The sequence below is a fragment of the Mustela nigripes genome, chromosome 2 (genome assembly GCF_022355385.1).
Source record: "Mustela nigripes isolate SB6536 chromosome 2, MUSNIG.SB6536, whole genome shotgun sequence".
Taxonomy (NCBI): Eukaryota; Metazoa; Chordata; class Mammalia; order Carnivora; family Mustelidae; genus Mustela; species Mustela nigripes.
The window spans coordinates 113,836,568-113,850,534 of record NC_081558.1 but is presented as its reverse complement, the minus strand read 5'-3'; the positions used below and the strand labels follow the sequence as shown (position 1 = coordinate 113,850,534).

At 42.7% G+C, this 13,967-nt stretch overlaps 1 protein-coding gene across 3 annotated transcripts in view; it reads right to left on the bottom strand.

Annotated features, from left to right (window-relative positions):
• Positions 1 to 9,948: 9,948 nt before the first annotated feature.
• Positions 9,949 to 13,967, bottom strand: part of MCF2L2 (MCF.2 cell line derived transforming sequence-like 2) — a 254,431-nt gene continuing 250,412 nt past the window's right edge. For all 3 annotated transcript variants that reach the window (XM_059391454.1, XM_059391452.1, XM_059391453.1), the window contains 2 exons: positions 13,364 to 13,452; positions 9,949 to 12,974 (listed from right to left, as the gene is read on the bottom strand). In XM_059391454.1, the coding sequence (XP_059247437.1) occupies positions 12,861 to 12,974; positions 13,364 to 13,452 (203 nt within the window). In that variant the 3' untranslated portion in view covers positions 9,949 to 12,860. The remainder of the gene's footprint in view (positions 12,975 to 13,363; positions 13,453 to 13,967) is intronic.

The following is a 13,967-nucleotide window of genomic DNA, read 5'->3' as shown; positions in this document are numbered from 1 at the left end:
AACCAACGTCACTTTCATTATGACAAGTAGCTGAAATGCCCTCTCAAGGGGTAGGCTGAGTGGGGAGGGAAACCAGAAGTGGCCCTTGTGTGAAAGCAGTCACTTTCATCTCTGCCTTTAGTGTTGGTGAGGGGTGGGCAATACCCACCCCCCTACTCCAGCCAAGGCAAAGGGCATCTGAGACCATTTCTGCACAAGAGATGGAGGATCTGTGGCAGTGCCAACTTCCTTCTCTCAGAAGATGGGTCTCCATTTTTCTCTAAGATCTTGAGTACATTTCTCCTTCAGCTGGGAGAAAAACAGCCCCTCAGTCATGAAGGTGAGCAGATGTCTGAAAACTCAGTGGTGAGAACACTGTTTCTGTGTGTATTCATGAAAAGTCTGAGGTAGCTGCTTTATGGCCACCTCACCTGGTGGAGACCAAAAGGAGTCCGAGCTTAGGAGTCAGGGAGAGCTGGGTTTGAATGTGGCCATCAGTTGTATGGCCTTGGGTGATGCCTCTGAGCCTCAGTTTCTTCTGCCGTATAATAGGGATAATATTGCCTACTCCCAAGATGTTCACGTGGAGCACAGACACAAAAAATACTAGCACTGTGTAATCCATATGGTACTCTTCAAGGTGGATTTTTTAAAAAAATATTTTATTTATTTATTTGAGAGAGAGACAGTGAGAGAGAACATGAGTGAGGAGAAGGTCAGAGAGAGAAGCAGACTCCCCATGGAGCTGGGAGCCCGATGCGGGACTCGATCCCGGGAATCCAGGATCATGACCTGAGCCGAAGGCAGTCATCCAACCAACTGAGCCACCCAGGCGTCCCGATTTTTTTTTTTTTTAAAGTAGGCTCCAATGCAGGGCTTGAATTCACAACCCTGAGATCAAGACTTGAGCTGAGTTCAAGAGTTGGACACTTGGGGCACCTGGGTGGCTCAGTGGGTTGAGCCTCTGCCTTCAGCTCAGGTTATGATCTTAGGGTCCTGGGATCGAGAGCCCGCATTGGGCTCTCTGCTCAGCAGGAAGCCTGCTTCCGCCTCTCTCTCTCTCTGCCTACTTGTGATCTCTCTCTGTGTCAAATAAATAAATAAAATTTAAAAAAAGAGTTGGACACTTAACCAACTGAGCCATTCAGGTGCTCCTCAAGGCAGATTTTTTAAAAAAAGATTTTATTTATTTATTTGACAGACAGAGATCACAAGTAGCAGAGAGGCAGGCAGAGAGAGGGGGGAAAGCAAGCTCCCTGCTGAGCAGAGAACCCAATGCAGGGCTCACTCCCAGGACCCTGAGACCATGACCCCAGTTGAAGGCAGAGACTTTAACCCACTGAGCCACCCAGGCACTCCTCAAGGCAGAATTTTTTTAAATTCCCATTTTTTTGATGTGGAAACTGAACCACCCAGCATCATGCAATAGGCTAAGACTGGCATCATGACCTACTTAGCCCTGAAGTCTGGGCCCTTTCTCCTAGCACCCAGGGAGCAAAATCTCTTGAGTGGTTATAGCCCTGACTGGAGAATACTGGAGAAAAAGTTGGGAATATGGTTGAAAGGTCAAGTTAGTGTCATTTTGGAAAGGCCAAAAACCCAGATTGAGGAGTTCAGCTTCAACCTTAGAGGACATGGGGTCACTGAAAGTTGTACATGGAAGCAGCAGTTAGCCTGATACATAGTAGGGGCTCTGTGGCTTTAGGGAAGAAGGCTCAACCATTGATTCAGTCAACATTTACTGGAGAGTGTCTGAAACCAATCTCCTGAGTAGGTCAGAGGATCAGAGTTTTGGAGTTGTTTATCAGAATTCCTGCCTTTGACCAAGAGGAGAGATGCCCCAGCTGGGTGTTTCAGAAGCTATTGGAAACTCTAAGCACTGTGTCAGATATATTCCATAAGTTTTGGTATGTTATAATTTCATTTTAATTCATCCCAATTTTTTTTCTAATTTCTAATGTGGTTTCTTCTTTGACCTATTATTAAGGTTATTTAAGAGTTTGATTTTAATTTCCACATATCTGTGAATCCCCTCAAATTTCCTTCTGTTATTGATTTCTAGTTTCATTCCATTAGGATTGGAGAACCTACTTATGATTTCAATTCCTTCATACTTATTGAGGCAACAAGTTGATATGTTATGGCTTAACATACAATCTATCCTGAAGAATATTATTTGAGCATTTGAGACAAACGTGTATTCTGCTTTTGTTGACTGTGAAGCATTCTATAGTTGTCTGTTAGTTCTAGTTAGTCTATAGTGTTTGAGACTATTTCCTGTTTGGTTTTTTTGTCTAATTGTTTTATCCATTGAAAGTAGGGTTTTAAAAACTACAATTACTGTTGTTGTATTGTCTATTTTTTCCTTCAGTTCTGTCTATGTTTGCTTAATGTTTTGGGGGGCTCTGCTGCTAGACTTCTCTGTGTTAATGACTTTTATATATTCTTGGTAGAATGACCCTTTTGTAATTAGAAAATGTTCTTCGTCTTGTAATAATTTTTGTTTTAAAATGTACTTTTGTAATATTACTATGGGTACTCCAGTTCTCATTTGGTTACTCTGTATATGGTATATCATTTTCTATCTTTGTGTTTTCAATCTGAGTCTTGAAGTGTAAATCTGAAGTGTGTCTTTGTAGATAGCATATAGTGGGATCATTTTTTTTTTACTCATTCTGCCAGTAGCTGCACCTTAATTGGTGTGTTTAATTCATTTACATTTAATGTTATTCAGGTATTCTATATTCTTCAATTTTTCTATTGTTTTATTAATTCTTGCAAGAGAGAAGTTGAAATATTGGACTATAATTATGGATTATTTATTCTCTTTGTAGTTCTGTTTTTGCTTTGTGTATTCTGAAACTCTGTTACTGATGTGTAAACAGGATTGCTATATTCTCTTGATGGATTAGCTATTTTATAATTTTTTAATGATCTTCTTTATTTTAGTCATATTTTTTATTCTGAGACCTGCTTCGAGACCTGCTTTGTTTTATAGTAACATAGTGATTCTGGCTTTTTTTTTTTTTTTTTTTAGTGTTAGCATGGTGTATCTTTTTCCATTCTTTCACTTTTAATCTATTTGTGTCTTTAAACTGAGGCCTATTAAAATTTTTGTATATTTGAGGGACACCTGAATGGCTCAGTGATTTAAGCCTCTGCCTTTGGCTCAGGTCATGATCTCAAGGGTCCTCGGATCTAGCCTGCATCAGGCTCTCTACTCAGCTGGGAGCCTGCTTCCCCTTCTCTCTCTGCCTGCCTCTCTGCCTACTTGTGATCTCTTTCTCTCTGTCAAATAAATAAATAAAATATTTTTTAAAACTTTTTGTATATTTGAGCAAAAACGAATTCAAATAGGGCAGTGCCAAACCAGAAGTGATTAGGAGCACTCCACTGTCAGGTGCTAGTGGAAAGTCTTTCATAGAGAAGAGGTGGAAGCGAAGCAAGGAAATTATTCAAGTAGCTATAGCCTAAGTGGTTGCATTCTTTGAGAAAAGCTAGCTAGCTGTTTGTGATTGGTTGTACTTAGGTTTCAGTTTCCTAACCTTGAGGCATTATAGGCATAGGTTTTGGTTTGCTTGCCTAAGCTACTAAGGCATTAAAACCACCTCAGTCTGAAGGCTTCTTGTTCAGTTAATCTAAAAATACTTAAAGTGGGTTTCTTAGAGCAGGCCACAAGGGTGGTCTTTTTTTTTTTTTAATATCCATTTGACAATCTCTCCTTTTTAATTGAGGTGTTTGGACCATATGATAGGTTATGTTTATATCTACCATGTTGGCAATTATTTTCTATTTTTCCTGTTTGTTCTTGGTTTCATTTCTCCTCTTTCTCTACCGACTCCTGGATTAACTGCATTTTAAAAATTCCATTTCATCTCATTTGTTGGCTTATTTATTATAACTCTGCATGTTATTTTAGTGTTTGCTTTAGAGTTTACAGGATATAACTTTAAGGTGTCACAATGTACCTTCAAATGATTCAATAACACGTCACACCTTACAACAGTGTACTTCAATTTCTTCCCTCTTGGCATCAGTTCTATTGTTGTCATACATTTTAATTCTCTGTTTGTTATACATTCTACAACATATTGTTATTATTTTTTACTTAAGCAGCAGTTATCTTTTTAGAAATATAAATAATGCACCTACTCATATGATGATGATTTCTTGCAGTTTTCATTCCTCTGTGTAGCTCCTTGGTTTCTTGTTGCTATAATTACACACTTCCAACTCCTCAAGTGTTACCTGTGTTTAAGGTATGGATTTGTTTGCCCAAATGTTTTCCTCAGTGTCTTCTCCACCTGCAGTTTAGGTGTTCCCTGGTGTCCGTCATACAGCCTCTCAGCCCACTGTAGCTTATTGGCCAATGCTTATCAGTTGGCCTGGGACTGAGGGTGAGTGCTCAGTTCTCACTGAGACTCAGTCAAGCAGGCATTATGTCCCCAGGTCTTGGGGTGAGAGTTTATGAGTGGTTTTCCAAGTACCTCCTCCCCCAGCAGCTCTGGGCCTGACACTCCCGCAGGATCAGATTTGAGCTGCTGTTGGATTTGCCAGCCCCCTAAAGTGTAAGTGTTTATTGCCCCTTCTCTGGCACTGAGTTCTGCTTTTGTTCTGTAGGAAAGATAGGGCAAGAGGATTTGAGCATAGTTGCCTTTCCTGCAGCAACTGATATTCTTCTCTCCTGGTCTGTGACAAGAAGGTTGCTTTCTTAGGACTTCTGCTAATCATTTTTGTGAGTATGTAGTGAGGCTATTGCAGAAAAACCTATAAGTGGATGCAAATTTCCATGATACCTGTGGCCCCCAGGGTTTCTATTTTCTCTTGCCAACTCATAGTAGGTCTTTGCTTCAGGCAAACAAGTGCTGGAGTCCATCTCCCTTTGAAGGTGTCTTTTCTTAGATTTCAGGTTACATGTTCGCCCTATGAGTTGAGCTCTTTCATGGGTCCAAGAAAAGTGAATTTTCATATTTTCCAGATTTTTTTGATCTTGTATGAGGATGGTACTCTTTCTAGTTTCCTACATCTCAGGCAGAAGACATTATTTTAAACAACTGCATAGAGTTCAATTGTATGCCAATACAATACTTTATTAACCAGCTTTTTATTATGTAATATACTTATCTATTGTTGTTTAGCAAACGACCCTAAAACTTAGCAGTTTAAAACAACATCTATTATCTCATGGTCTTCTAGTAATGACTTCCAGAGCAGCTTAGCTGGCTTCTTCTGGCTCTGGGTCTCTCAGGAAGTTTTAGTCAAGACATCAGCTGGAGCTAAAGCTATCTAAAGGCTTGACTCGGGCTGGAGACCTATTCCAAGGAGGCTCATTCCCATGACTGTTGGCAGGAGGCTTCAGCTCCTGCTCCATGGGCCTCTCCATAGAGCTGCTTCACTGTCCTCTCAATATGGTAGCTTGCTTCTTCCATGGGGAGTAATCCAAGAGAGAGAATGAGGAAGAAGCCAAAATGCTTTTTATAACCCCGTCTTAGAAGTCAGTTACCATCACTTATATCACATTCTCTTTATTAGGGCCACAAGTACAGCCCACACTCAAAGGGAAGATAATTTGACTCTACTCTTTGAAGACAGAAGTATCAATTTGGGGATAAATTTTAACACTATCACAGACAGGGTGTTCCCCATCTCACATTACTTGTTTTCCTATTAAAAGTAACGTTAAGGGGCACCTGGGTGACACAGTCCATTGAGGGTCCAACTCTTGATTTCAGCTCAGGTCTGATCTCAGGGTCATGAGATTGAGCCCCACACTGGGCTCTGTGTTCAGCACTGAGTCTGCTTGTGTTTTTTTCTCTTCCCCTCCTTCTGCCCCTCCTCACTGTGTGCTCTAAAATAAATAAAATAAATTTTTTTTTAAAAAGAGTAATGTTAAAATGAACATCTGTATCCCTTGTTTATGTGTATGGATATAACATTAAAATAAATTCCTAGAATTGGAATTGCTAGATCAAATCATATATATATTTTAAAATGTTGAAAGCTATTATAAATTTTCTTCTATTATAAATTAGTAACTTAGTACTAATTTACACTTTTACCATCAGTCTATGAGGGTGCTGGCTTTCTTGTATCTTCTCCAACACTGAGTTAATTATCAAAGTTTTAAATGTTGGACAGTTTGGTAATGAAAACTGCATATCATTGTTTTGCTTCTTTTCATATATTTGTTGAATTTTTAATTAATTTTCCTGTGTATATCTATGTCCTTTGCCCATTTTTCTATTGTTTTTATTAATTTGTAAATCTCTTTATATATCAAGGAAAATAAGTCTTTTACCATATGTTCTGAAAATGTATGTTTTGAGTTTCTATTTTTTTTTTTAAGATTTTATTTTTATTTATTTGACAGAGAGGTCACAAGTAGGCAGAGAGGCAAGGCAGAGAGAGGGTGGGGGGAAGCAGAGGTGCTTCTGCTCCTGCTGAGCAGAGAGCCCAATACAGGCCTTGATCCCAGGACTCTGAGATCATGACCTGAGCTGAAGGCAGAGGCTTAAACCACTGAGACACTTAGGCACCCCATTTTAAGTTCCTAACTGTTCCTTTTTTCTATATATGTTTTTGGATCTTACACAGACTCTATTGTCCGGATTTTCTTTTGTAGCTTTTGGTTTTCATTTTTGCTGAGAAAGGCTTTACTCTATTCAAAATTATTTTTAAATGTTTTGATTTTCATGATTTCTTTAAGTCACATAATAGGACAATATGAACAATTTTAAGGGTCTAGGTGAAACTTCTCCTCCCCCCCATATTTGCTATCTCGTGATCCCAGCACCACTTTCACACATAAATGATCTTTTTTGTTTAGAACTAATTTGAAATGCCTTTTTCATGCTTTAAATTCTGAGATGAATTTGAGTCCATTTCAAGATTCTCTACTCTGTTCCTCTTATGTTTATTTCCATAGTATGTATTCTCCGGTACATTAAAATATTATATAAATCTACAATTTTTCTATTTTATAGCCATATTTGAGGGGCTGCTGGGTGGCTCAGATGGTTAAGCATCAGCCTTCAGCTCAGGTCATGATCTCAGGGTCCTGGGATTGATCCCCACATCAGGCTCCTGGCTGAGCCTAAAGGAGCCTGCTTCTTTTCCCTCTGCCTTTCCCCCTGCTTCTGCTCTCTCTCTCAAATGAATAAATAAAATATTTTCTTTTTAAAAAGCCATATTTGAAAGTTTATTCATACTTAAAAAATAATACCAGGTTACAGATGCAATTGACACACATTTTATAGAGAATTGGTGAAGCTGTTTTCTATCCCCATCTGAGAGTAAACCTGGAACTCTAGAGGCGCTTGAAACATGTTGACTGAGTAAGCAAATCTTAATGTAGTAATCCTGGTCTAGGAGTTATAAGACTGGATTCTAGTCCCTGCTTTGCTTCAGGCTCACTGGTGACAGTGACAAGTGTCAAAGCTGTAGTCGAGAACTAGGTTTCCAATCCCTCTCGTAGCTTGGTGTGGCTGTGCAAGAAGGCTTTCACTAAAGAAATATAAGAAAATATACCACGTGACATTTGTAGGCTAGGTCTTAAAATGTTGCAGTCTTCCAAATTCTTTCTCCTTCCTGCAAGCTCCAAGTTGGGCATCCCTGAGACATGCTTTTTGACTACGTAGACAAGGACAAAGTTGTAGAAGATGATGGAAAAACCAGAACTTGGGACACCCAATGACTGTGTAGAGAAGAGCAGGTTGCATACACAATCCAGGCTGTCTCACGAGATACAACTATTCTTTAATGCACTATATGGATAGTTCTCTGCTACAGCAGCTTTCCCCTTACTAATATACAAGGAAAGTTATATTCCACAAAGAAAAGGATTCTGTGGTCAAACAGGTCTGGGAAATTATGAGTTTAACAAAAATATACAGACTTCCTTCATGAAAGAGTTCTCAAATCCTTTAATTCACTAACTGAGGTGAACAAAATGAGAAATAAAATACGTAGAATTTAAAAATATATAAACTTTTTTTTTCCAACATGGGATTAACTCATCAAACTCTTACACTCTTCTGCCTATTTTGCAAAATATGCTCTGGGAAATGCTGATTTAGAGGATATCCATCTTGTCTGATTATTTCCTAAGGCACGGCTGGTGTTCAGTGTGGACTCAGACAGCTTTCACAGATCCCGGGCTGGTTCCAGCTAGGTCACCTTCCTGTGGGGCTGCAGCATGCCCAGTCCTCGGCAGCATGTTGAAATGAGTCCCTTTAGTGGGCAACAGGCAACTCTAGCAAGCTATGGATGACTTGAATAACTGGCTGGAAGATTGTATCTGGTTTTGAATTCTTTTCCGTTTACTCAAATAGAAAGAAGACATAAGTTTCTTTATTATTTACCCTTTGTTATTATTTCTGCTGTTTCTCTGAGAGGACACCTATAAGCAGAGCAAAAGTGTGGGGGTTAGCCAAAGGAGCCAGAGTGGAAGGTGAGAGTGGGTTACCACAGAGCACCTGGGGGCATCATCAGCAATGATGACTGGTCCTGAACATGGTTCCTCTGGTCATCCACTGTGATGCAAGTTTTAGGGAGAGGCTCCTCAGGTGAGGCCCGGGGGTTTGAGCACTTTGCACTCTGCCAGTACCACCAAGTGTGGCTGGTTTCGTAAATATAGAAAATGACTGATGTCCAAAGGACTGAGAAAGCTTTGGGCTGTTCCTATAGCGGGCACATGGCTAGTTCAATGGTCAAGTGTTGAAGAGGATCCAAGTGATGTGTTTTCTGACGATTCTGATAGAATCCAGAGATTCTTGCGTCCAGCTCCGGGTCTTAAATATTCTCTTTGAGAAACGTATATGGTGATTGATAAGATGACCAGAGAGCCAAAGCAGAAAAGTGTGCTGAGAAACATACTCAAGACTGACCGAAAGAATGTGTTCTATAAAAAAGTGTGAAAATATGCCATCATAGGTTGGGACGGACTCTACTTTCTTTAGACTGGGTAGACCTGTCCAGTGCTCTTCATGCAACAAAGGGCCCTGTATGCTTTTAAAAATCCCAATCTGTTAATTCACGGGCTTGGGCTCCCCAAGGTTCCGCACTTTGGGAAGGCATCGCCACAAACTTTCAAGGGGTGTTGCAGTTGTAGGTTATGATTGTTTCACCAAGAGCTCAATTCCCACCCTGCTGGTCAGAAAACCTCCCCTAGAAGACTCCACAGGGGCTCTCCTCTGCTCCTGTCTGCCTCCTCTGCAGCTGGCCTCACCGGCACCTCACAGCTGGCTGGTCTCAACCCTCCTCCTTCCCCCACAATGTTTAAGAAGCAGGAATCAAAAGATAGAGGATGGAGGGTCTCACCTCCAAAGGTAAGTGGGGAGGAGTGAATAGACCAAGGATAAAGCCAGAAATGAGCTGCAAAATTCCAGAAATGACAAGTCAGAGAACCTGCTAGGCTGTGACTGGAACAGTGACCAGGAAGAGCATTGACTCTTGAGGTTGCTTCCTACTCTCTTGCAGATTGGCTGTGAGGACCAAATGAGGTTCTGTCAAGCGCCAGGGCCAGCCCTAACGTTAGTGCCTTTCTGAACCCTGTGGCCTAGCGGCCTCTGTCAATGCATCCTCCCTGCCATGCATTGCTCCTCCACGCCTCTGTGTCTGTGCACAACCAGGATGTTCTTCTCTTTCTCCACCTGGAGAAAACGCCTGCTTCAGGAGACCCAGCCCTGAAGTCAGATCATCCCTGACTACATCAGGAAGTCAGTAGCAGGGTTCCATGCCCCATGTTATTTGTCACACTGTGTTGTGATGAGGTTTCCACATCTGTCTCCCCCAACTGTACTGAGAGCTTCTCACTCGTCTTCATGCCTTCCTGGTCTCTCCTGATGCCAGTACCTTCCTGAGGACAGGGGTGCTCAGGAAATAGGTACTGAACAAACAAACAAACAAACAAATAAATGTTCTATGGCCAAAATGGAAAACAATGCAAGTAGGAGGAAATAAGATCTCCTATGGGTTTGGAAACAACTTTATTTTTGTGTTCAAACAATCAATATTGTAGTCTACAAATGTGAAACACACCATCAAGAAAGATATTTTGTTGTTAGGAAAGGGGCACAAGAGGATAGCTCCACAACATAACTTCCTGAAAAATTTCAAAGAACACTCTGTTGGACAATTTTGCTGAAGATCCTCTCCCTGATGGTCTGTCCCTTAGTCTCTGCCCTTTTTTGGCCATGTAGTCAAAGGGCTTCTTTATGAACAAAGTAAGACACTTATTTTTGTTTTCTTAAATTCTGAAGTGATTTTCTTGAGTCACATGGGAGACAGTCCTCAGATGTTTAAGAAGTTCCCACTCCATTCCAGAAACAAATCAGAGAAACAAAAACTTAGCCAGATCCCACGTCCAGTGAGAAGTTAAAATCAAATCATGCTAACAATTTCAAAACTAACTAAATCCAAAACTAGCTTTAAAAGTAAATAACTCGAGAGGTCAGGGTGCTGGTTATTAGCCTTGATTTCTTAGCTTTCAGCCCACCCTTCTAATCACTGCTTTGTGGGCTGGGGCCACTCACCTCTTTTGCCAGCTGTTCCCTGTGAAGCCTGGCCAATAGAGCAGACTGACCAGAGGACAGAAGTGGGGAGAGGGACCTCTGTGTACCTGAGTTCCTGTTGGCATCCACCTGGCAACTGGTCTGCACTCTGAGAGCAATATCTGGTTTCAGTTACCACCCCCCCACCCGCCCCACCCGCTTCAAAGACACCAGCACCAGCTGGCAGCTCCCAGACTAACTTCTAGCTCCTGGGACACCTGTCCTATGGGGCAGCACTTCCTCCTCAGAGGACTAACCCCAGCTATGCAAGGCCACCTCCAATTTCTTCCCTTTGCTCCCTCAGCCCTTGGGCTGGTAGATGCTTCTTGCAGTTAACATCTCCATGGTATCACATTATCACTTCTTCCCTCTTAAACTCTCCAATAGCTGGATAACAATTCTTTATACTAAATTCTTTCTGTTAAAATAACTGATGTTGTGTCTCTCTTTTGTTTGGATCCCCTAGACAAAGTAATCCTAATATTAAATAATTCTGAAAATGAAAGAAGTAAAAATACAGAACAGAAAAAACAATTTTAAGTGGCCAAGATGTAACTGAAAAGTAATTTGAGAATAAATAACTAAAAATAACTCAAAACTAATATCTCAAAACTCTGAAAATAAAAAATTCAGGAAATATAATGTTCAAAAATGCAACAATTGGGGGCGCCTGGGTGGCTCAGTGGGTTGAAGCCTCTGCCTTCAGCTCAGGTGGTGATCTCAGGGTTCTAGGATCGAGTCCCGCATCGGGCTCTCTGCTCAACAGGGAGCCTGCTTCCTCCTCCTCTCTCTCTCTGCTTGCCTCTCTGCCTACTTGTGATCTCTCTCTGTCAAGTAAATAAAATTTTTTAAAAATGCAACAATTGAAAATAAAATAATTGAAAACCAAATAAGTAAAAGATAATTAATAAATGAATATAAAAATAACCCCACTCTAAAATAACTAAAAATAACTGTGATTATAAATAACTAAAACTAACAAAAAAACTCTAAAACAACTAAAAACATTTTTTTTTCTGAAAATAATTCAAAAATAATTTTAAAACTTCCAGTGTGGGGCGCCTGTGTGGCTGAGTCATTAAGCGTCTGCCCTCAGCTGAGGTCATGATCCCAGGGTCTGGAGATGGAGCCCCATGTCAGTCTCCCTGTTTAGCATAGGGTCGGCTTCTCCCTTTCCCTCTGCCACTCCCTCTGCTTGTGATCTCTCTCTCTGTCAAATAAATAAATAAAATTAAAAAAAAAAACTTGCAGTGAATTTTGAGTAGCTAAATAAGTAACAAAATATTTATAAACAAGTAACTTTAAAGCTATAAAATGAAATAACTAGAAAACCCAAAATAGAGGTTACCTAAAAATTAACTAATATATCGAAAAATAAAAAATAACTGAAACTAATCTTAAAACCAATAAATCTAAAACGAAATACCTCAGACATTAACTTGGAACCAACCCTCTCTGAAAGGATACAATCCTGGGACAAAGTAACACAAACACCACCGGAACGTTCTTGTGGGGATTCGGGGAGAAGAGCACAGGGCTGCCCCTGTCGAGTTTCGGCTCCTCCAAGGCTCGGGGAGGAGATTCTCAACGGATCTCCCCACTCCCGCCCCGGGAAAAAATTGGCAACGTCTGAAGGCATTTTTGATTGTCATAATTTGGGTGAACGGGTGGGAGAGGGCTGTTACTGGCATCTTGCGGCAAGAGGCCAAGGATGCTGTGAAATACCCTACAATGCTAAGACTGCCCTCCCCTCCCCGACATAGAATTCCCCAGCCCCCAAAGTCTGAGTGCAACGTTGAGAAACCTTGGGCCGAGCGCTCCAGGACTGAGCTTCGCTAACCTCTGCAGACGCGCGTAGAGACGCGCGTGGGGAGCAGCTCCCAGGTTCCCTGCGGCTCATACCCGGAGGGTGGGCTCCCCCGGAGGCCGTGGACCCTTCGTCTTCTGGAAGGTGGTCCTGGCCCTTCCCCCGCGCTAGGGTGACAGATTCGGAGGGTCCGAGGCCCGTTGGCTGCTTTCTGTGTAAGGGTGGGCCGGGCCCCCCAGCGGCCGCCGCAGCCTGTGAGCGGAACGAAGGCGGTCTGGGGGCCTCGGCCGAGCGGGGAGCCGCGGGGGTCTGGTGCCAGTGTCAGTTCTCCGGGGAGGGGGTCCTCAGGCATCCTTCCCTCGCCCGCACTGCTTATGCCCGTAAGCTAGCTGTCCCCCCGGCCGCAGGGGCGAGCAAGCCAGTGGATCCTGGCTTAGTTTTGTTTGTTCGTTGTCCTGAAATTCAACAAGAGTCAGGGGAGCAATGGCTAACCAGTTCGCTTACTGTTCTTTCCTCTTTCACACTCACATGTCCTCATCGCCACCTTCTTTTTTCCCCTGGATGCTTTCTCCCATTTCCGGGACAGATTTGGAGGAACACGATTCATAACTGTCGTCCAACTGGAAAAGTCCGGATAGCTGTAAGGGAGGGCACAGTGGTACACACTCAGATTTGGCAATGCCGGGGAGTGCCCGAGCCTGGGCCAGGTGCAAGCAGTAATTCCCCGGGGACAGGTTGGAGCCCACCCTAGTTCTCCCACGGGGCCACGCAGGATTCCGGCAGGAGCCCCATATTTATGGTGAGAAACTAGTGCATTGCTAAGGAGACGGGGTCATGCTAGTCTGGGAGGTCTGAGGCACTTTGCAGATTCAGTGACCTCAGCTTCCCGAGTTAGGCCTGGTCCTTCTGGGTGAGAATTATGAAAAGGGGAAGAGGGAGGAAACAGGGAGAGGAAGAGGCAGGAAGGAGAAGCTGATGGATAGGAATGAGGAAGAAAAATGAAAGAGGTAAGTAAAACATAAATTACACTCAGAGCACTGTTCTCCTTTTCCATTTCTTCTGCACCTTCAGGCTCCTCAGAGGTTTCCATGGAGATGAACTCTCTGCTGGAGCAGCCTTGGAGAAAGGGAAGAATTAGGCCTGCTGTGTGGGGGAGGGGATGGCCAGATGTTCCAGGCAGTTCCTGTCCCCAAGAACCCATTCTCCCCCATCTCTAACTCCCAATCTCCCAGGACCTGGACTGCCTCACCTTGGGGGCGGAGGTAGAGGTCTGTGATCTCCAGTTTCCCTCTCCCAGCTCAAAATTTTGTGAGTGTGTGTGACTGAGAAGACATGTCTACATGGTGCTCATAGTCCTACTCCTTGTCCTCCGAGAAAACGGTCATTGTCTTTTTGTGCTTGACGACCTTCCTGCCCTCCACCCTTCTTCCCTCCCTTCTTTTCCCCTTGCCCCCTTTTCTCTCCCCTGACTACTGCCCATTTCCCATTACCGTGGCAACCTCTGTCACTGCTGTCCCCACGGGGAGTCAGAGAAGCAAGTACATCCTGCCTCTCTCTCCAATGAACTGATTCATTAATGGGCCAGTCAGTCATGTCACTGTGCACCTGTCATGTCCCTGGGGCTGATAGAC